A 25,489-nucleotide genomic window follows, 5' to 3' on the forward strand; every position below is an offset into this window, starting at 1 on the left:
TAACAGGCACATATCAAATTAAAATAAAATTTATTCATAGTCATGACTCAAAACATCTAGTTCAAATTTTGAATTACTATACACGGCATTGTAACAAGCACAAGAAAAAAAGGAGAGAGATCAATAAGAGATCACGAGCTGGCATTGATGTAACACAGAAGCTCACCACAAGCTGAAAACAACAGACCACAGAGATTAATAAGAAACAGCATGCAATGATATAAACAGAAAAGCTCACCATAGGCTCACTACAATTAAAGCAATGGTTTCTTCTCTCCAGGAGAAAAAAAACTAATTGTAGGCTCCCTCTTTTAGTTTAAAGAGCCACTGGTGTTTAATGCATAAAATTACTAATTATTATTTAATAAATTATTTGTCCTCAAACAAAGAATTTATTTGTTGTATAACATCCTTACACTTCCATTAGTAATCATATGCATTAAACAATAGCAGCTCTTTAAACTAAAATAGAAAGCCTATCATCAATTTTTTTCATTCACTGAAAGTGAAAACCCACAGATTGGCATGTGTTACACGAAGTTGATGCTCCTTTCTCTACAAAGTAATTACAGAGTTTCGATAATTTTTATTTAGTTTTCTCATAGTATTGTCTATTACGTTTTTTTCACAAGCATTTCTTTCATTCTTCTTTTGTTTATTGCACATTGTCACATCATTTATTTCATTCTATTTACCTTTGCATTGACCCTCTTAATGTTTCCTTTTTCAAAATCATTGATTATTTTTGGCAAATTAAAATAAAATATAGCAAACACCACCCAATACACTGACTGTCTACCAAACAACTTTGCCATGTTTTTGAAATAATAAAAAAAAAAAAAAAAAATACAGCAAACACCACCCAAACATACTGACTGTCTACCAGACAGCCTTGCCACTCACACGTGACTGCACATGTGCATGGAACTTTTAAATCTCCATAATTTTGCTATTATTGGAGCATTATGATGCATATATCCTCTGACTTCCCTCTTCCCCCCTAATGTTTTTTTTTTGTTTACCTAATGACGTATTTAGACTGATTGCTCCATTTGTAGCTTTGAAGATATAAGCATTCATACACACCTTAAGTAGCGTCTTAATTTTTGCTTTTCCATCAAGCCATTACAGGGTTGTCACTCAAACAGGAGAATGAAATTTTCTGACTTTTTCAGATTTTTCAGGTATGTTTTAAGAAAATTCCAGTCTACCTGTGTAGTGCGCATTGGCTATGCCTACAGGTAAATTAATTATGGTACCACTTGAAAACAGAAAAATGTGCCAATTACTTCCCAAAAGATTACTGTTATATCTATTATAGGGGTTGTTTTCTTATCTGAAGATTGAGTTTAGAATCTGCCCAATCTGAATTAAGAAATGTCTTTAATGTCTTTTTTTGCAGAGATTTTGCAGCTAAACGAAAGAAAGAAAATTAATTACATTTTAAAATAAATTCAGGTATTTTAGATTTATTTGGCAGCATACAAAGCAAAAAATATGTGCATTCAATTTTGTGATTGTATGTCATCATACTGTTATAACTAGTTTCAGGATTATGCCATAGAAAATAGCCTAAAATTTGAAAGTATTATTAACGAATAATAAATAAATTTAGAAGGAAGAAGCACCATTAAATGATATGAATAACATTAAAAATAAATTAACTAAAGATTAAAAACTGAATTACAGTAATAAATAATATTTTGGTGAATATACAGAGGATGTTCACATATTTTTGTAATGATTTTACAAATATTTATATATAAAAAAACCTTAGGATTTTATTTTCTAACACGTTCAGTCTGATAGCCCTTTTGCTGAACTATCATATTACGCCTTGATTGCCTGATTGCCAAGATAAAAGTCCCTTTCTTGAAACATCAAGGTTAATTTTATTTGACTCCTCCTTCACAATCTTCCAGAGTCCATCCAGTATTTGGGGATGCCACTTACAAAGAGCGTGTTTTTAAAGTCCAGATGCACAGTAATCTGTAGAAGACACATTAGGGGACTTGGGTGGGATGCATTTAAAGGGAATAGCTTGAAACCCAGTTTCATTTCTTATTTTTTCAAAAAATATAGCAGTAGATTTAGAGGTATGGCTTGAAGCCTTATCCTGATGGAAGCAACACAGTGAAGATTGTTTTGATAAAGAGATGGAATTTCTTCTTTAAAAATAGGTGTTGAAACATATTTCTGATAGCAATCCAAATTAATTTTGACTTTTTTTTTTTTTTTTTTTTTTTACTTTCTTTAGTTTAAATTTTCTGTTATAAAAGAATTCAGTAATAACCATAAAACCATTAGAAAAACATTCTTTGTTTTCTCTGAACCAACATATTAAGTCTTTTTCTCCTCTTTTACGGCAGTAAATCGATCTTTTCCTATTGCAATCATATAAGTATGTCCCAGTGTTATCACTTGTAACTAACTATACATTTCCAATTTTCATCTGCCAAATAATTTTCATACAGCAATCTGGACGTAGTCTTAAACTGAGAAAAATGCTTCGGCATTAGGCGATGAACATCATGTTTTTTTATTAGCTTTTAATCAGATTTTATAATTTTGTTCACAGTTTCTACGGACATATTTAAAGATTTTGCAATAGCTCTTTGGGATCTGGATTTTCCCTTAAAACACGAGATTTAATAAGAGTTGTACGTACCTTTGTTGGGTATGCATTTTTTGCCTTCTTCCCACTCAGATATAAACTTTGACATTTATTTCCTTTCATATTAAATATGTCACTTGTTTTTGCATGTTGAAATCTTAAAATCATGCTTTTCACATCTTTTTTAATAATTCAATAAGAGTATTTCACTTCAGACAGCGCTAAAATCGAGCCTTCGATCCATTGTTTAACTTTCAGCGACATTTTACAGAAAAGAATATTTTTATATTATTTGTTACTACATTAAAAAAAATAAAAATTTTATCATTAAAATTTTAGATTAGATTGCTTTTTTCCATAGATTTGAATTCAATTTTCAGAAGTAAAATTTTATTCTTCTCTGCACCGTTTTTACAACAACAACCAAACATAAATCACAATATTAAAAGCCAACATTCTTGATAATACATGAAATTTTTTTATAAGATCTAAGGGAATTTTATTTATCTAAATTGCAATGTCTTTTGCACAAATTTAAAGACTCCCTTTTCAATATGATAATCAATATGAACTATTCTTATATAGCTACTTTATTTTAAAAAGTAATAAATATCACGAGGAAGAATCATGAGGAAAAAAGAAAAAGACTTACATATGTAGCTGAAATAGTCATCCAATCTATATCACTTTCCCTCCTCTTAAGTAAATCTGTAACTGGTATTTTTCTTCAAATGAAAGAAAGATATTTATAACAGTGCAAAATAAATATATTTAACAATATTAAAAAAGAAATAAAAACAAAAATATATTTACTTGATTTCTTTCATCTGCATTTCGATTTCTGAAATCAACTCCTCCTTTATTTCCTGCATTTCTGAATCTGAAATATTTTTATCCTTTAATTTTTCCTTGAGGTAATTTCGTCTAAAAAAATAAACAGACTTAATTTACTGCATTAGAAAAAACCCAGCAAATTGCTAATATGCAATAATAGTGAAGACATATTATAAAAATGTTTACATTTTTGTGTAATAATTAACCTACCCCCCAAAAATGGAAAAAGTCATTATGAGTCCAATTATTTTCTCAAATAAATATGCTTATTAATTTTGAGCACTTAACAAAACCTTAATCAAGAATATCAAACCTTTATTTCAGGACATACATAAAAAAAAAAAAAAAATAATTAATTACGAACTCCATTTTTGGTTTGTCGTATTACAAAATTAATTTTTTGAATTAAAAGTGATTAGGTTCTTAACACAATGGTACCTGGTACAACAAATATCGCACATAATGAATTCTGTCTTGCATTATAAATCACTCAAGAATATGATACATTATTAATATGCTAAACATACAGTCAAATATGTTTCACTTCCCACTTAGGCAGCACACAGACATTTTCTTTCTTTCTTTATATATACACACACGTGTGTATTTCTTTACATATATACACATGTGTGTATTCAAAATATGAAGAAAAATTTATTACCAAATAAAAATTTAACAAACTGACAAGAGACCTTTAATTTACTAATTTCCAAGGCATCTGCAATTTCCCCGCAGTATCTGCATTGCTGTATATTTTTTACAGTGGTTATTCAGAACTAAAACAAAGAATTTTCAAGCTTATAAATGCTACAGCAACTATGTCTCTTTTGCTGCGTCTTGCTCCTACTTACTGTTAAAAATGTAATGCATCATAATAAAAATTGTGGGGTGCAGATTGTTTTCATTGTGACGTGTTACGCAATAAAATAATCAACAAATAATAAAGGTATGTTTGGATTATCAAGTGATTTTGTAATTCTTCAAAATTTCCTGGCATCTTCTACTACCCTAATGGATATTTCAGTGATCTTCTAATTTCAATCCACTCATGACTACAAAATAAATGGTGTCTTTCTTAGTCAAGTACTCATTCTAATATCAAATTATCAACAACATACTACATTATCATCATACAAATACAGTACAAAGTCCGAGATCCGGACGTCCAATATCTGGAATGATCTAAAATCCAAACCTCAAAGCCAACTTTTTTTTTTTTTTTTTTTTTTTTTTTTTTTTTATGTTTTGCGTATGCGCACTTGACATTTTTCCTCCCATAATAAAAGATGTGGAGAGTCCCAATGCTTGATTTCACTTCGGAACTACATAAAATGCCTCGCTATTGAAGAAACAATTATTTTAGCATAAATTTGTGTATCAATATTTTTCCTCCATAGCTGTGTATCTGCTTGCCATACATCTCAAACCGAAACATTCTACATAGAAACATTGCTGATTTTACACCCACTATTAGTCTAATATTTTATATTCCTGACGCCAACCTAGTCCATCCTTATTTATTACATTTTGCTTTCATCACCTCATGTTTACCAGCATTGACAACTTGAGTAATGTATCAGCATATGACAACTTGAGTAATGGACTCATGCAGCGATGCCTAAACAATTTTTTTGCATTAATAATTGAATAACAAAGAATATGGTAACCTTTTATGTTGACATTGCACTTCCCATTGATTAAAGTTAAATGCACTAAGAAATGTTGATGAGGGAAAACTTAACAAAAATTTCTTTGCTTATGCTAAAAATAGATTTTGTTCCCGATACTCATAGGCGAAAAGATTAGAGTTAGTGCTATTTGAATTATGAATAACTGATTTGTTATTCACATAAAACTAGAACCAGTGCTAGAGGCTTGCATGGCCAGATTTAGGGAAGACAAAATTTTGGGGATTTAGAGAAGCACCGAGCGACAAAATTTTTAGAATTTAAGGAAAGGGATGACAAAATTTTTAGAATTTAGGGACAGCAATGGGACCCAAAATTTAGAACTTGGTAGGAGAGGCACTTGGTAGCTGAATTTAAGACCTTCAGAGATTACATCAGACAGTAAAATATCTAGTGCCAGCCCTCGATAAACCTTAAATATATGTGGAAATTTATTTATTCAGGACTCAAATCAGCCTTAAGCATGGGCAAAGGAACGGGCGTAAGCATAATAAATAATTAATCAATTCAGACTTAATTGTCTCAGCATGTTTGAAGCAGGACAAAATTTAACGGAACAACTTGTCTTCCAACGCCAATCTCATGATGCATAGCTAATAATGTACAGTAGATGCTATTAAGCTAAGCTAAATTATACTTTATTAATTCCAAGGAATTTCAGTTATAATAGCAGATTGTGCTGTTCCTTAACTTTCTAAATTGATCCAGCTCATTATTTTTTTACAGGCTGTTATTATTACAGCAATTTTATGAAAATTTGTTTGAACTTTTGATTATGTCAAAATAATTCTGGTGCTGCAACAGGATCTACAAGTGAAAACATATTTTGATGTCCATTAAAAAATAGAATTGCTGCAAAAAAATTAATAAAGGTATAAATCGTCTCTAAATCTCGAGGAAGTACAGCATGGGAAAATCGGCTGTATATGTCGAAGAACAGAAAAAGGAACAAAAGAAAACAGGAAAAGAAATTTTGAATATTTTGTGGATTCCGACACCCCACTCAAAATGAAAACAGGAAAAATTTAACAAATAAAACTGAAAAATTATTTGCAATGCAAAAAGTGATAACTGAATGACTCAGACAATGTCACAGTGATGGCATCCCACTGACAATTCCTAATGCTAATTGCTAAAGCCAAAATACTTCATGAAGAAATGAACTTAAAAAATGAATGCACATATTCGACAGGTTAGTTAACCATATTTAAAAATCATCATGTCAAAGAGCAATTAAAGGTTTCAGGTGAAAAAGCTTCAGCTGATACTGAAGCTGCTGAACTAATAGCAGATGAATTCATTGAACTTATTAATAGTGAAAAGTTATCTCCAGAACCAATTTATAACCCTGTTGAAACTGGTCTTTTCTGACCATAAACTGGCACTGCGCAATACCTTGGCGACCTCTACAGAAAAGGCTCCAACTGGTGTCAAAGATTCCAAAACAAGACTAACAATTTTAACATGCACAACTGCAGGAACACAAGTGAAAACTTTTCACAATCAGAAAAAATACACAACCTCGGGCATTTAAAGGATTAACGATTTTCCCCGTTATATATCATGTAAATAAAACAGTATGGATGACACAAGCGTTAATGAATGATTGATTTGAAAATCATTTCTTACATAGAAAAAAAATTAGTTAAAATTACCTTTTACCACTCAACTTTTAAACTGACTACTTCTTGGTGTCGCGACATAAAAAAAAAAAAAAAAAAAAAAAAAAAAAACTATAATTAAACACTTACTCTCTCAAAATAAAAATAAATTAATTAAGCCAATCTTATAGTCACAACTCTTAAAACTGACTTTTTTTTCTACTACCGCAATATGGTTTCCCAGGTTCGATTGAATAACCATGTTCCGTAAGGACTACATGGGTGACCTACAGTAGACCACAATTAAAACTCACAAAATAAAATACAATAATTAAATCAATAAACATATTTATTACATATTTCAAATATTATAAATTAAGATAGCTGGCCAGCCTACCCCTACAAAATCTTTTTAAGTTACTTATAGTTTTTTTTTTTTTTGTTTTTTTTTTTTGTTTTTTTTTTAATATCCATCTCATTTTTAACATTATTCAATTCATACAAAAATCATAGTGAAACACCTCATATTAATTAATCTTTTAAACATGTACTCAAGAATTTAAACTCATGACAATTAAACATTAAAAAGAAACTAACACTTTCTCAACTATTTAGTACTCATAAAACTTTCTCAACTATTAATTAATTAACAGTAAAATACAAATTTTAATCTATATAAAAAGTCAGCTAAGGGGTTAGAATTTAACTCTTCCAAAATCCTAACAATTACTTATAAAAGAAAAGCAAAATGAAAATAAAAGTGTTTGCTCACGGAATCTGCGTACACAGTCTGAGGGAGTCGGGGAGCTGCCCGGATCCAGTCACAAAATGTCGAAACAAAAAGGTCCAACTTCATCGTTGTCAGGGAAACCGATACTGGAGTTTGTTCAAAGGCACCAAGGGTATTTTCTCATAGTTCCAGCACTACTGTGACCAGCAGCATTTTAACTTTAAAATCAGCCTTTGAAATGTTCGTGTTGACACGGTGAATAAAAGCAGACAAACAGACAAGAGGAGATGACTACAGTCAATAATCTCAGCAATAATCTGCATCTTCAGAGCGAAATCATCGGAATTATACTTGAAAAGAAGCCACTTCCTTGATTCAATATCATCATCACAAAATTTGTATCTTCGGCGCGAGCAATTCGGGATTAAAACGAGAAAGAAGACATGCCCTTATTCCATATTCCATTCCAACAGAAAATCTGTCTCTTTTTACTAAAACCCAGCATGATGTAACCAAGACCATTATGCCACAAGACAGGAAAAATACTTTGCCGCCATCTATCACGATGAGAGTCCACACGGCTCTGACAAATCTCCGCAGCCACAAACCAAAGGGACGTGGTAATATCCCTTAACTGCAACCCACGGTCGACCCCCAAAAGGTCACTGCGTTTGCTTTTTTTTTTTCCTCCACTCCCACTCAGAAAAGTTGGTCAGAACTTGCAAAAAACTCTGCTATAGCCCACTGATCAGTGCAGCAGAACATCTCTGACTGCGGCCATCAAAAAGGAAACCCACTGTAGACCTGAAAAATCTGCAAAACAAAATTTGCCAAAATCTGCTAAAATCTTCTTTCAGTCAAAAAATCTCTCCTGCCTCTCGTGCAATGGCTTAAGAAAATTTGGTTGACACTCACAAAGAAACGTCTCTAATTCACCATTGGCTCAAACATTAATAAAATTAATATTTAGCCAATGTTAAAGAAATTTGGACTCCCCCTAGCCCACTAGAACAAAAAGAATAAATAGCCTCAAGAATTTGTAGAAATTCAGAACTCTCTACAAGATGAGCTTTCATTCCCATGCAACAGAAGAATGTTTCCAACCTATAACTCTGTCAAAAAATGACGCCCCTTAGAACTATTCGCCTCTGAACAAGGAAAACACGTGTGTTCAATCCTTCCCCCCCCCCAAAAAAAGGAAATTGCAGCTGGCCATAACTGACTACTTCGTGGGAAACAGAAGTAAGAACCCTTGACCTTTTTTCTGACACTTCAGCTAAACTTAAAAGAGCTTTGCCGTAATTGAGTTAAAAGTTTAAACAATACTAAATATTATACATTAATTCTTAAATATGAACATTACAAATTCATTGTTCACAGTAAAATAATATAAATACTAAGAATACCTTATGCACAGTAAAATAATACATAATAATTGTACACAATAAAATAATACATAACAATTTTTGATAACACACTTCATATCCGAAGCTCGGCAACATTTGAATTCAGTTGGTTTACCTAATGACGAAAAATTGCCCTGATTGTAGACAACGGTTCATTTAAACTCGCACTTCATTTAAAGTTTTAGTGAAAGATAATGTATCGGTATTATTCTTTTCTTCAAATTGTATGTCCATCATTCAGCCTATCGATATCGGAATAGTGTGCGCGCTGAAATGCAAATGTAAAGTAGCATTTTTAAAATCCATGTAAAATTTCTTAAATAATGGCAAGACTATTCAAGAATTTTTTTAATATTTTAGCATAAAACCTGCTTTGTGGAGCCCCACAAGATCATTGAAAGATGTGTCTCCAGATACTTTAAAAAAAATGCTTGGCATAATGTATGGCCAGCTACCATATTTCATGGTAGGATGATGAAGATGATACCTGCAAATTTGAAGGTTTTTGAGTATCGCCAACTAAAGGTGAAATTTTCCAATTAATGGATTTCGTAAAGAAATATGGAGAAGTGGTAATAAATTAAGGATATAACAGAAATTTTTTATTGCGATGGCACCACAATCATCAATCAATTAACGAATGGTGAAATCTGTAGTACGGTTCTAAATCCAGAAAATACCGCTACCAATATTGAAGAAAGTGACACAGAAGTTATTGAAAACAAAAAAATTTCAATTAACAACTTAGTCAAAATGCTTGACAAAGCAATTACAGGACTTGAACAATGGAACTTTATAACTCAACAAGATATTATGTTGGTCTATAGAATTAAAGAGAAAATATTAGCATAAAAAAAACAAAGCAACTTACATTGAAAGAAATGTTTAAAGAAGCTAAACAAATATATATATAGTTTTGATACCGTTTAGATCTTAAATGCTGCATTATTTCATAAATCCCGATTTCATATTTTTTGTTTTATTATTTCTACATGCCATCTTATTACATTCAAACTGATGATCTAATATCTGGAAAAATCCCAAATCTGGAATTCCCGAAGTCCTGACGAGTTCGCTGAGGTTTAACTTTTGTCTTCATACTGAAATTCTTAACTTTTGGCTAAGTATGCACAATAAATAGGAGTTATTTTTAATTATATATAATGCATGAACAAAGACAATCAGAGCAGTAGATAAGTAAACATATTTCCTAATATTACATAAAATACGATTTTTAAAATTTGGCACTTTCAATATCCAAAGATTATTTGCAACTTGCAATGAAAAATGTTACTGTTAAACAACTGAAACTATGCTTTTTTTCTTCATAATATGTCTGGGGTCCTACAAGACCTAAAGGAAGGGCTTTGTTTTTTAATTAAGTTGCTGAAAATCCAGTATCTGCTTGCCAACACAACTTTCCTATTTCATCTACAGGAGTGACAACAACTGCAAAGATGCATTTTAATGCATCTTTAAAATGTTATTTATTTCAGATGGAAAGTGATTTATTTTAATAAATCACTTTCCATCTGAAATAAATGTTAACGATTCTAGAAGTTCTGGAAGAACAAATTACACCTTACAGAAACAACTAGACTGATCTAGAAAGCATGACCTGATTACTGAAAGAATCCTCAGTTCAACTTCAAGAAATCTAACTTACCTATATCCAGGGTGCTGACAACAACACAGTTGTAAGGTTTATGGCAATTAACAAATTATTATGATTTGAACCTTCCATAGTTCTCACCAGAACGTAAATTAGTTAAGCTGAAATTATGAATATTTTAAAGTTTGAACTTTTGGCAGCCTTGCTTGCAGTTTATATTCTATTGCCAGCTCTGCTAAAGATTATTTTGGCTTCAGTCATTTTGCTAGTCAAGGTTAAAAGCATGCTATTAATTACATAAGCCAGCTTTAAATAGACCATTTTATGTTACTTAAATTTGAAGTTCATCTTATGTCATTTTAAATACCTGCAAGTGAAATTTTTGCAAGCACAAGTGGTGCCTTCTGGTAAATTTTAAAGATTTAATTTTTATATAAAAGGTCATTTTAACTTTCGTAGGACTTTGTTATCTTAATTCAGACTGGAGTGGTAAGTTGCTTCTCAGTCTAGTAGAGTCCGAAGAACATTGATTTCAGCTTTTATTCAGTTATAAAACTACATAGTAAGTGAAATTATTTCATCAGCAAAAGACAGGGATTTGAAGGTGGAAGACAGCGATTTGGAGAAACTCTTAAAAGACTTAAAAAAACCTCATCTCTAAAGAATTGCAAGCAATGTATTACATTGGATTATTAGCAAAGTACATTAGAGCTATCTGACTAAGCTCACCCTAATGAGTAAAAATATGTGGAAAACCAGATATCTTCTGAAGAAATGGTAAGAAGATTGTAGCTAGACAACGGCTACTCAATCAAGCAGCAGTTAAACAGAGTGGCAGATCTGTCCCATGAGAATGCTCCGCATTATTTCATGATGCTCCTAAAGAAGGAGAAGCAAGTGAACTACTTTGGACGACTTCTTGAATTTACACCTCTGAAAAAAAAACAGAGGCAATAATGTGCATGAAAATGTTTCACTTAGTGATAAATTGCAAAGTACAACCCCCTTTCTCCCCCCAATGCAAACATTTTGTTGATGGCAGATGTTTTGCAAAGTTGAGTAAGCATTCAATTAGAGTAAGCATCTTGAAACTTTCATTCAGAAGTAATTGAACGCTCCTTAATATTCACGACGCTGATCTGTGATGATTCTGTTAAGAGCTGCAGGGTCCAAATTCCGTATTCATCCAAAGAGAATTCATGCTGAGAACATCAATCATAGAAAGACACAGAAATATCAGATGGAAAATGTTAAGGACCTTTTGAAAATTCTGGTCGAAATGAAGAGCTTTGAAGGACCAAAAACTGTTCTAAAATAAAACCTAACATTTAAAGATGACATACAAATCCTGGTTTTATCACACATCTCACAATTACTTCACATTCTGCTGTATTAATACATGGAGATGATGAAATCAGCAAACTTTTTTTGCATTCAACTATAGAATGTAATTTCCTGTGTAGGCATTAATTTAAGACTATATAGGGATACATATCTTAGTTTCATTTAAAAACTGCTTATTAAGATAAAACCAAGCTTTCACTGAAAAAATTATGGCCAAATGCAGCCGCAGTTTCAATAGCATGTATTCTAATAGCAACTGCGAATTAACAAAGTTCAGCAGATTTCTTCAAAACAATTATTGTCAAAAAGTCACCACCATGAAAACCATAATATAAATTTTTTGGCTTAGTTTCTAGCATGAAACATACTGAAAATTTGATGATATCTATCTTCAGTATGTTTCATGCTAGAAGTGGTTGCATTAATGTGTAAATACGGATTTTCCTGGCATTAAAAATAGGTTTTAAAAGTAGCAAAAAACCAAAACAATTTTTTTTAATAAATCCATAATCTCAAATCTGAAGCTTTTTGTGTGCTGCTGTTACTGTTATTAATCCAACTATACAAGTACAAAATGCAATGGCTGGGTTGGCATTGGGATTCAATCTAAGGAAAACCATTTTGCTGGAATATCTGTAGTGTATTTATTTATTTATTCCTCTTGCTTAAACAGGGTTCATAGCCACATTTTAGTCAAAAAAATAAGCACCTATAAGCACTTTTCAAGCATATTTTAAGAAAAAAAATAAGCACCTGTCTAATTACATTATACACAACTGCATAACCTTAAAAATTAGACTCGTAATTTAAAATATGAGAAATGCAGTATTTATTAAGAGAGAATAAGCATTACCTCAACCATGGAAAATAATTACTTTTTATTAAATTTTAAATAACAGTTCAATTTACAGAACTAGTTTACAATGAGAGAAAAAAAACTATGCAGAACTAAACTATATTACAAGATTTAATGATGAAATTTGGTAAAAGCATAGTTTAGGGTATCCCTTGGCGTAACTTAGCGATTTTTGACGGTACATGGATATCGATTTTGTGCAATTCTTTGACTCGTTGCTACACAAAGCCAAAATAACAAGACAAACAATTGCACAAACTCGGTATCCATGTACACATCGACTTAATTTCACTTAAAAAAAAATCCCCGTACTGCACAAAAATGGCATTGCGCACTCCTTTGACTTTATCCATGTACACGTCGACCTATTTTCACTTAAAAAAAAATCCCATAATAGCACAAACCCTCATTGCACACTCCCTTTACTTTGTCAATGTACACATCTATATATTTTCACTTAAAAAGTCAAAGGAGCACCAAATTCTACAATATAGGCATACAAAAAAATGCATAATCTCAATAAAATACATTTTAAACCAAACAATAAAATAACATAAAAAAGGGAAAACATGTTATACATTTAAGCACTACCAAACGCAAATATTCACTTACCATGATTTTCGAGTTCGCTTTGTACACCCAGAGCCACGTAAAAATCAAAATATCAATCATACTCAAATGACTTTTTTCAAACCAGGTACTCTTTCTGATCGAACGTTTCGCATAGTGACCATCCGAACCTTTCTTCCTACAAACCCATTCAAATCCATCTAAATGGTTTTTACATTCGACTAAACCCATATCCTTTCTACATACAGGACACTTATAATGGCTACTAAGTAAACCTTCGTTTACACACCAGTCAATTAAAGCTCTTTTCCCCTTTTGCTCCAAATCATACAGAAACTTCAAATTAATCTTACTACATTCGGCCATTCTACCGTCTAAAGAATGAAACCAACACACACCACAAAAACACTTACAAAACATCCCATGATTCAAAATTTCCCTGAATCATGCACCCGATTACGTCACAATAGGGTTTCCATAACATTCAACTACTCAGGCTACCATAAATGAAACGGCGATAAATCAAACAACAATTTCGTCATAATACAAGGGGTACCTTAAAGCAGGGGTCGCCAAACTTTTTTGATCATCGCCCCCTATATAATTTTTCGAAATCTCCATAGACCCCCCACAAAGGTAATTTTCAGGTAATTTTCAGATAATTAAAATAAAACTATATATTAGTCTAAATATTTAATAAATCAGAAACAGTAAGTAAAGTAGCTACAGATTTTTTACATCTTAATGAGATGAGTGTGCCTGGTGTTTCTTGGCAAGGTTCGCTATATTGGGTTCGAAATTAGTCAATTTTAACCATAAATCCCCTCGAAGCTCCACATTTAATTTATTTCTGTTTTTAGTTAAAATTTAATTAACGTGACTGAAATCGGCTTCAACCATATACGAACTTGGAAATGCCAGCATAAATGCCAGCTGAGCCATTTCGTAAAGTTTCACATATTTTTGCTTTTTTTTTTTTCATATATTAGTCCAAAATTTATGTATTGTCAAATTTTTAATAAGCGTTTTTGCTTCAAGATTGGACAATAGTTCAGCAAGCTCATCTTGTATGTTGATGTCGATGTTATCAATTTGTGCCGAAAATGGCGCAATAATCCAATCAGGGATGTCGATGTTTTCCAAATCAACAAAGCGCAGTTTAAAATCGTCGCTTAATTTTTGAAGATGATTTGTATATATTTCCAAGTCTTCTTCTTTTATTTTTAATTGTTGCAGATTTGAAAAATACTTATAATCCTTACGTAGCAATGAAGATCTAAATAAATTAAATTTTACTTGGAAGCCTAACAGTATTGTCCGAGCTTGGATAATTGTTACATCTTTTCCTTGCAGTTTTGTTTGAACGTCATTAAATTTTCCAAATAAGTCTGCTAAATAAAAAATATGGTTCTTATTGTTTTGGAGTTCATTGCTTAGAACAGGATTTATTTCGTTCAGAAATTCTGTCGTGGAGTCAAATAAATTGACGAGCCGTTGCAAGCATACACCTCTAGACAACCATCTAACCTCGGTGTGCAGAAGTAATTGGTTTAATAACTCATTGTTTTCCTCACAAAGTTTGGCAAATAATCTTGATTTAAGAGGTTGAGCTTTAATTTGGTTAATAGATTTAATACAAAACTGTAAAGCTTCATGTAAGTCTGAACTCAGATATTTTGCTACTAAGTTGTGTCTATGCAACACACAATGAATAGTACGAATACCGGGCACTTTTTCTTTGAGGCATGTAACAAAACCTTGGTAACGCCCTACCATAGAAGGTGCGCCATCTGTGGCTACTGCTATTATATTTTCAAGCGGAATGTCATATTTATTTAAATATTCTTGTAAACATCTAAAAATTGTCACTCCCTTCCCATGGTTTCAAGATATTTAACAAATAAAAATTCATCAATGACTTCTCCTTTAATTTTACTGAAATATCTAACATACGCCATAAGAATAGCAGAAACGCCAAAAACAGATTCATCAAGTTGTATAGAGAACTTGCAATTTTTTAGCTCCGAAACTACTGTGTTTTCTATTTCTTCGGCCATTTCGTCAATACGCCGTTTTACAGAATTTGCACTTAATGGCAAAGACTTTAAAACATCAGTAGAGTCTTTTTTCATCACATTCTCAATGACGTCTTTAATTGCAGGTACTACAATTTCTTCTGCGATTGTGTGGGGTTTTAACCTCTTTGCTATATTAAGCGAAATCTTGTACGAAGCAATTAATTCTCCTTCATTTTCAGTTTCAGTAGACTGTTTCATAAAACTTTTTAGAGTTGGTCGACATGTGAATTTTTCTTTGAGTTTTTTGAAAAATTCTAATTCTTCATTTTTTTTATCTGAATGAAGCCTTTCAAGATGATCTTTCATTTTTGATGGTTTCATGTATTCATTTCCAAAAGTTTTTTCGCATATAAGACACATAGGAATAGTTTCATTTGTCGGTGAACAAATAAATCCAAATTTTAAGTAATCCAATGAATAATACCGACATTTCTTTTTAGATACTGAAGCTGTCATTTTTAAATTAGGGTTCTGTAAATAAGTTAAAATTAAGTTGTATATTATACTAATCCACATTATTAAAGCTTACCTTTTCACAAGTAACAATAATTAAAATTGATATCAAAACTAAACGAATAGTTTTATAGAAAAATAACTCATTATCCAATGGTAGATATAATAGTAGTAATAATGACACTACAAGCATTTAATACTGTTCACAGTTCACAAAGATAGCTGAAAATGCATATGATATTTGCGTTTGTAGCATCCAGTGTAGAATTGGACAAGCGCACATATGCATCTGACTCATATGCAAGGCTCATATGGTTTGCGATGGAGACAAAGGGCGAACCAACGACACAATGCATAACTGCCGTATAAAAAAGAAAAAAACTAAAAGAACTAAAACCACACACATAAGAAGAAAGAAAACAGAGTACTGAAGATTTCCTTCGCGCTTAATGCATAGAAAGCCAACGGCAGTGTCGTCGCTCGCCAAGTCTGCGCCAAAGGCTTTTAATTGGTTGATGGGTTCGCCAGCAAGAGACACGAATAAGCCTCAATCGCTCTTCTGGCTACATACTATGAGTTGTGCAAATTACAAACTGGTCACAAGGTCAAGTTGTGACGTCACGGTATACATACGAAAACCCATAAGGAAAAAAGGGGCAGATTGTTTTCTGATTTATTATTTTATTTTCTATAAAGAATATAATATTAAGTCAATTATAAAAATATTTTTAATTTTTACGTACGCAGTTAGATATGTGTGATTTGCGTATTAAGAACTGTTTTTCCTTCGAGTCCCAATAAACCCCCATTCGACCCCTTGGGTCAGATAGACCCCTACTGTTGTTAAATAAACCCCTAGGGGTCTATATAAACCACTTTGCCGACCCCTGCCTTAAAGTCTACTCCACCCTGAAATTTCAGTTCAAAATAGAGGAAATAAATAACAATAAGGCATATTTATTCTATTCGCTTGGAACTTAACAATAAATACAATTTATTTTTCCACTCATATTGATATTTAACTAATTTAAATCTAAATTCTGAACATTTTCTAAATTTTCATCGTATATCAGTTTCTCTCTTAACAGATATTGCAAGCAAAGTAATTTAAGTAAAAAAGAGCAACATTTCTGAAATCAGAAGACAGAAATTTGTTTCATGCAGTCATCCTTTAACAGTAAAAGCTTAACTACCTGCATACTTGAAAATTGGTGAATATTCGTACAGTCAAGCGTAACTTGAAAAAGAGGAGCAGAAGGGGGGATAGACTGTAGCCGTTCTTTAGATTTTTCCGCTAAATAAATGCTTTTGACATTTCGATATGCGCATCGTACAAAAACAAACCAATGGAACAGAAAAATATTATGCTTAGCAAGCACAGTAAAACTCTTTTAAGTATTCATAAACAAATCTCAGACCGAACATCAAAATTAATTATCTCCGCAAAATATCGCAAACGTTATTGTGCAATACGTATGCCGTAATTCTTCCCTACATGATATTACACAATTGGATTCAACAGCTGCCGGTATTGGGAGAATAAAGAACTAAATAAAGGAAAAGAAAGATACTTACCAATCTGGGGTGTTTTTCATTCTAATTTTCAACAGACTGCGTTAAATTTCCAGAATATAGAATCATTCTTCGCTTGGGTTGGTAGACCACAGAACTTTTAGTCCTATTCAATCCAGATTGGAAAGAGGCAAAAAAAAAAGTCCGTTGCTTGTTTTGCAGCGAACTGTAACAGTTTCAATATTCGAGATTTTGCGGAGAAAGGGGAAAACCTCCCAACCTTCGTACTGTGTAATGTATTGGCCAAAAAAATGAAATTATTTTGACTATTTGATTACTTTCCCTTTATTTAAGCCCTTCCGAATATTATTCCTTAGAAAGCTAATCTGTGTTAAAACACAATCATTTTTGGAAGTTTACTATACTTCAGCAGTTACTGCAACTATGTTATTATAAACATTCATACATATGCTCATAATATAAGCATAACAATCATAATAAACATGAATATGAACTGACCAAGCGGAACGAGAATGCAAATTATTAAGATCTTGATAGAAATTCAAACATGTATAGTATTTGGGTTGGAGGAAAAGAATGCAGAGTGTACCGGAATTTTCTACTGCTTTTGTAATTCTTTGACCAACACAACGACAGGCACTTGTCTATACTCTCCGCGTACACCAAAGGTTATGTTAGTGCAAAGAAAGGGGGAATAGCTATTTCAGAGAATATGATTCACCATCTGACATTCCATATTAGGAAGAAAAGTTGTTTATTTAGTTTCGGCTTTCGTACGGGGAAAAATTGCGCGTTCATTTAAAAAAAAGCACTAAAAGCAAAAAATAAGCACTAAAAACAAAAAAAAGGGGGGCTTTAAAGAAAACGTAAGCACCTATAAGGGCCTTTATATTTTATTTTCAAATATAAGGACTTATAAGCACTTATAAGGACTGCTACGAACCCTGTTAAAAGCGAAAAATTTTCGACTTTAAATATCATACATTTTTACCATGACATTCTTCAAGAAATTTCCCTTTCATTTTTCTTCTCTCTCTGTTTTTGCCTTGTACTGATAACATTTTCTTTATACATTAAAATATATCTGTTAGAATACCTTTCAGTCATTTATGTGCAAGCAATACAAATGTAATGTTAAAGATATAAAGGAAAAAAGTAAACAGAACTCAGAAAGATGTAATTTATAAAGGTATAACATGATTTGGTCCTAAGGTGAGTGGAATTGGTCCCAAGATATGGATTTGGTCCCAAGGTGAATAAATTCTACTGTGTATCAACATTTTTTTTTTTTTTTTTTTTTTTTTTTTTTTTTTTTTTTTTTTAATTTCACCTACTATTGTGGCACACAATAGTATAAAATGATGTTATTAGCAATCTTTTCAACTAGGACTTATAGAAAATATTTACATATCACACAATGATAAATCAATAAAATGTGAAATCTTAATTAAACACTCACTTTATCTGATACGGTTTCAAAATCTCAGCTAGTGTATTAGACATAACACCATGCAAAAGCATCTTGTTTTCACGTGCAAGCCCTATTAAAACAAATCATAGAAACTAAATAAACAAGCAAACCATCAATTTTAATAATTTATTTTATAATAATAATAAAAAGTCCAATAATGCACTCACAATTTATGAGATAAGCACACAAAAAAGTGCAATACATAAAATACAAGATGCATAATGCTACAGTTGAAAAAGGAATTTATCAAAAAATGAGTTTTCAAAATTACAAACTGAAAATAAATGGTTTATATATATTATAATAATAAACATATGCACCTTTCATTTAATTTCAGCCTTAAGAAGATAAAAATCAGCAGCCTATATGAAAACACATTAAGACTCAAGTGGTACCTCAGACTTGGGATATTGTAGTATTCTTAACAAATATATAAACTGTTCGTTGTTGAAGGTTTACATTTTCAAGAATTTCAACTAATTTAATTCAGTGACATAAGTCTGATATGTACTTGCAGCAAATGACATGTTGCTGGAAAATACTGCTTCTAGTTTCTGCTATGGTTTTATGCAATTTGAAAGGAAATCTATTTGCTCTATAGGATAGTGTATTTTAATTTTATTTAACTCATGTGAATGTATTGTATTACTAATTTTTGTGCCTTTTCTGATCACTGAAATGCAATGTCAATGCCCAAAGCCGAGCATTTTCAACACCATTTGCTTTTTGCATTTAACTGAGGTGTGAAAGCCACTGAAACTATTCATAAGATTTGTACTGTCTATGGAGAAGAAGCAATGCCTCAAAGTACTGCCTGCCACATTAATTTTCATGGTTTAAAATTGGGAATTTTGACCTTAAAGATGCAGGACTTTTTTTCATATGAACGCATGTCAAATGACCAGAGAATTAGTAGAACAGATTGATTAGGATAAAAAAACTGTGGTGAACTTCTTTCACTCAGTGGGCAGGTTTGGAAACTCAGAGCTTGGATGCCACACACTTTGAGCAGAAACAACAAAATTCAATGTTCTACAATCCCTCAAGTTTGCTCCTGTGCTATTGCTTGACACACGGTCACAAACAGCATTTTCTTTATTGCATTGTCATTAGCACTGAAAAATGGTACCTTAATGCCAATATGAGGCCAGAAAAAGAATGGCTCAGCCCAATGTACATTATAAACATAAACAAGCATAAAACAGCATAAAACAACATAAACGAGCAACTCCTTGAGTAAAACAAAATTTTCATCCTCGGAAGATCATGTTGTAGGTATGGTGGGACTAGCAAGGCAAAATTCATTAAAAATGCTTGAGTGCAACCAAACAATGCGAGTCTCTATGTTCAACAACTACACAAACTCAATAAAGTATTTCAACAAATATGACTTAATAGGCAAAATGGTATGCCAAACACCTGTCTTTGCATTGCCAATATGACCAAAGTCTCAATTCAGTAACTAGATGGAAAATGTTGCCTCATGCTCCATAATCATCTGACTTTGAGCTGTCAGACATTCATCTCTTCCAATTAATTTCAAAATGCTTTGTGCATGACATCATTCAATAATGTCGTGGACATGAAGGTTTGGTTGATCAAATTCTTTGAATTGAGACTAAGTGATTTCTATCACTAAGGCACTGAAAAATTTATTACATGATAGAAAGAAGTCACAAGCAATAGCAGAGAGTATTCATAGATTGATCGATTGGGTAAAGATTTTTCATTTACAATCAAGCTCACAAAAAACATTTATAAATTCTTATTCCTCAATCCAACAAATTAGCATATTGAATGGCAGTAAGCATAACAAGCACTATTACAAAATGGATCACCTAACACGTACAGTTTTTTGAAGCAGTGCTTCAGTTGAAATGAATATATGTATAATATTTCAGGCAGAAACATTATAGTTGCTTTCCACATTTAGCCAATAAATTTGAGAACTGAAACTAGATGCTATATGAACATTAGCAGTTTTCTAAATACACTATGTTTTGAATAACTTCGTTCTTGTTTATTAATGGACCATGAGTTTGGTACAACATAACTTTTTAGGTTATGTACCGAATGCCACCAACAAACCCTTCTTATTAACTTTAAATCTTATACAATGTTGATGCAATGTCACAAATATTAGTTTGTATGAATCAGAAAATCATTCCACTTTCAGAGAAATTAACTAATATCTTTAAGCTAAAGAATGATTGAATGACATATTTGTGTTAATATAACACACAGGTTTTATCACATTTCTTTAAAAGGAAATTAAAAACTTTTTAACGACTTTAAGCAGAACTTAGTTATTTTTAGTCTATAATTTACCTCAAACAAAAACTTCAGAATTCTAAGTAACAGCTAGAGGGCTTTTTGTCTAAACATTTAAATATGTTCTGTAAAGTTTATTTTGCATGCTACCATGAAGGTTATGGCCACAAGCCTGAATTTTTATTAGTATTATTGAAATTGAAAACAGTCAACAAATCATAAACTGGCGCAGTTATAAACAGCAGCAATTTATTATACTATTTATGTGTTGCCTATATGAAATTAGAAATCTAGTAATGTAACGAAAAATTCGGTAAAACTGAATAAATTAGAAAGTTTATATATGTATGTGAAAACTGTATTATAAATTTAGTCAAAGGATCTCCAAAAACACTTTGTTTTGACATTCAATTAAATTAAGGTGTAGACATGAGCCTGGATTTTGAAGTATGGCATCTGAGTTTGAGTCGAGTTAATTAACCATGTACAATCTGCAACAGGAGAGAGAAACTGTTTAAACATAACATACCACATAACATAGCTTTCCACACACTGCAAAACTGAAGAGCAAGAAGTTTTAAATCATATTAAAGTAAATTCATATGCATATGTCTATGTGCACTATTTATGTGACTGAAAGTGTCTGTATACTTTGCTAAAATATTTTTCCTTCCAGAAGTCTAGAAGGGAATTCAGATACATCAAACTGAATCTCATATTAAAAAAAAAAAAAAAAAAAAAAAAACTTTTTCTTTCCTCAGATGTATAAACTTCATAAGTTTTGACTTAATCTGAATTTTAGAATTATAAAATTCACTAACAAGGTCCAGAAGACTAGGAAGGGCAGCTGAAGGATTTTAAGTTTATTAACCAATTGTTATTCTTGTGTTTACCATCACTTTTGTTAGCTACAACAAAGATGCAAATTAGTTAATGTAAATGAAAGCAGAGTTCTTGAGTTTAACCACTTGCACTAAAAAGACGTGCCACGCACATCAAGATGCTTTTGTCTCAAACCGCGAGCGACGTGAACACCACGTCAATAGGCATTTATCGCAAAAATGAAAATAACGTGGTGCACATGTCGCCTAACAACGAGATTGTTTATTTCTCGAGTTACAGCTCTGGATTGCACTCGCAGATGCGGAGCAGCGTAAATGAGACACTTTACCACTTGTTATATTAGAGCGCACAGCACTGCAACCGTAAAGTTTAGTCATAGCACAAGTGGTTAAGAGAGAGCTTGCAGCTGCTATTGCTGACCATCTTGCTATTATTTAAGTGACTGAATTACTTAAATCGGCTTTAGCCTGGTTAGCTTTAACTGCCTGTGTAAACTGAAGGCCTGAACCACAGACTGCAGGCCTGTTTTATCTTATAAATCTCATATTTTAATGCTTTAATTTTAGTTTAATTTTGATTCTGTTATTCTCATAAGCAGCAGAGATAATTTTTGTTACTACACAGGTTGTGTAATTGTTAGGCCAACAAACTAACAAAAATGTTTATTCTAAACTTTCTCCTATCTCGTGGTTACTTCGCTGAGAGATTAAGAAGAGATGGTAAGTCACATGACTGCCTTGACAGATTCAGAGATTAACATTAAGGAAATTAGGTCCATACATCTTTATACTTTAGAATAACAAGACTTTCACTAATAAGACAAACAGTATGATAACCAACAAAAATTAAAACTTACAGGGCTTAGGTGGTACTAAATAGGCATTAATAATATTGTTTTTCATTTTCGCCTTGGTATCTTCATTATCAGGTGGAACCTAAATAGATACTTAATATTTTATAAAAACAACTAGTACAATACAGTATAAGGCATATCAAAATTATTCGTAATGTGGGAATGCAATAAGAGTAGAATTTTAAATTAAACAAACACTATATAAAGAAGTAAAATAATAAATAAGAACTCGATAAAGAATCATAATAAGAACAATATAAACACAAAAGAATATAAGAACTCAGCAAAATGTTGCAATAATGATGTTTTAATGTCTCACCTATAATAAATTTTATTCAAAATGCATGGAAATGAAAAGTCTATATAAGTGAATGAAAAAAATAATAAAATAAAAAATATTACACACAATTAAGAAGTATTTTACAATCACTCAAACATTAATCAAAAGTATCAAGACACTTTAATAATGTTACATGTGTGTGAGTTCATAAAAAACCAAATGCACACAGAACTGATGATAGCTTGATAAAATTTATTTTACCAAAAGGAACTCTTTACAGTTCTGGAACTTTCTACGGAAATACTCATACAGCTCTTCTCAGTATCACAAAACACAATCAATAGTTACACTTGAAACTACTAAGAACATTAAAGACAACACAATGCAAAGTGCATCTAAAAAAGTAGAGCTCCTATGGAGATCTCTCAGTACTCCAAACTCATACTGAACTAAACAACTGAGAAACTAATGCTCTTCTCAGTATTATATAGTTTTCTCCCAGTCACCAACAAATCTCTAGTACCTTTCACTTCTCAAAATTACTCGAAGTCATGTGAGGACCGGATATGGTTACAGTTACATATATAGATTAATTACATTTATTCAATCACAATACCAAGTACAGTAATACATGGACTGAACCAAAATGTCCCCACATTCAGGACAAAATTAGTTGTCTTGGTAATTTCTTGCCAATTTAGTGAGATAGCCATTTATACACTCAAGGTTAAATAGACTTGCACCTGTATTCTTATTTTTCCGGCATAGCATCTTCTCTTTCAATCATTTCATATTACATTATACAAAAAATACTACAATTTCACTAAAATTATTTACATATGTAAAAAATTCACAACAATATACTTCCCTTGAAAATAAGAATGAAATAATACGACAAGGGTGCACCTTTCGCTACAATATCTGTCACTCGATCAGGAAGACCATCCCCTAATTTTTGGAACACTGCAATTTAAACTGAATACCATTCCTATAAGAGAACAGGAGTCTGTCAGAGACGTAACACAGTTTAAAGCTAACATTCCAACTCATATGCTCTATATGACTGAAATTAGGGCTTTAAGCAGACAGAGCCGTAGCTAGGGTTTTCAACACCCAGGGACAATTGAAGATTTTGTGCCCCTTTCTGTGTACCAAGAATGGGAAAACAGATCATTCTAAAATTTCTTATCATCAATTTGGTACCCCCTGGATGCTGCACCCGGGGACAGATGTGTCCCCCTTTGCACCACCCTAGCTATGGCACTGTAAGCAGATCATACCAATTCTCCAACACCCATGTCAACAAATCTACTCTGTTCTGTATATTCTCAATTGATGACAATATAGTGGTACTAAAATAAAAATCGGCCTTTACCAAACTTTTTTTACAGTCAAAGTAATATAGAAAATTCTAAAATATTGTGGCAGTATCTGCGTTCATAATTTCAGGTGGGTGAGTTGAGAAATAAACTCAAACCATTATGCTTCTACCATCAAATTTCATTTTAAGGGAAATATAGAGTATTGTGGAAAATATAAGATTCAACTTTCCCCTTAATCATCACTGGTAAAGTTTATTAAAATTTTCTCAATGGCATTTCGTTTCAGCAAAACATTCTTCAAATTAATTAAATTTGTTATCACTTGTGTTTAAATAAATACTATGTATATTTTCTTTCGGGAATGTTTCCGTTCGACAACTGATAACATTTGACTATTTAATTGGTATAATGTTCAGATTTACTTTATTGAAAACTGAAAGTTTACTTTTGGTCGCACTAAGCAAAAAGACACTGAGGATGCAGAAACTGACTTAATTCACTATTCTACTACGAGTTTTTAAATGTAAACAAATGGTGTTTCCGTTTACGCATAGTGGCACTTAAACAACTTTTAAATTTTTGATAATTCTACAATTATTGCACGCAGATTAACTAAAGGCGTAAATAAAAACCTTAAGAGGAACATAAGAACAACATAATTCAATTACTTTCAAAGCAAAAAATGCACGATTTATGAACATATAAGACTGAAAAAACTGAATTCATCAAAGCAGCCAACAGTGTCTAAAATGGCCTCAACACAAACAAAAAGAACTGACATTTTTGTTTCTAACAATGGCAACAGTAGTTCAATTAAAAAAAGAAACAGCTAACATTGACTGTAATTCTTTTAGTATCATCTGTGATTTGGTCTAGATATGCTGTGTTTTTGTAGCTACATTCTTTTTGTGTTCATTGTAAGAAAAGTGAAAATAAAAGTGTTTTCTACAGAAATTAGTCTTCCAGTACTATTTGATGATGTTCTACCTATTAAGCTCCTCTAAGAATTTATTTTGAACTTATAAATTTTAAACTTCAGAAATTTCAAACTTTTTGAAATGAAAAATTTAGTTATAACTTTTCAACATGGCATCTCCTACTGAGATGCGAGCTTAATTAATTGATTTTTA

The 25,489-nt window shown here is 31.8% G+C and overlaps 1 protein-coding gene across 4 annotated transcripts in view; it reads right to left on the bottom strand.

Moving 5' to 3' along the window:
- Positions 1-25,489, bottom strand: part of Pbp95 (proximal sequence element A Pbp95) — a 225,918-nt gene that overhangs the window by 154,524 nt on the left and 45,905 nt on the right. For all 4 annotated transcript variants that reach the window (XR_015042526.1, XM_085821708.1, XM_085821707.1 and 1 more), the window contains exons 5-8: positions 22,761-22,839; positions 18,779-18,860; positions 3,428-3,538; positions 3,267-3,339 (exon numbers count right to left, since the gene is read on the bottom strand). Coding sequence is in view for 3 of the 4 variants with exons in the window: in XM_085821708.1 (XP_085677834.1) it covers positions 3,267-3,339; positions 3,428-3,538; positions 18,779-18,860; positions 22,761-22,839 (345 nt within the window). In the remaining variant the exon portion in view is untranslated. The remainder of the gene's footprint in view (positions 1-3,266; positions 3,340-3,427; positions 3,539-18,778; positions 18,861-22,760; positions 22,840-25,489) is intronic.

Source organism: Stegodyphus dumicola, chromosome 8 (genome assembly GCF_044657685.1).
Source record: "Stegodyphus dumicola isolate Sdum_Otavi_A_Nest chromosome 8, ASM4465768v1".
Lineage (NCBI taxonomy): Eukaryota > Metazoa > Arthropoda > Arachnida > Araneae > Eresidae > Stegodyphus > Stegodyphus dumicola.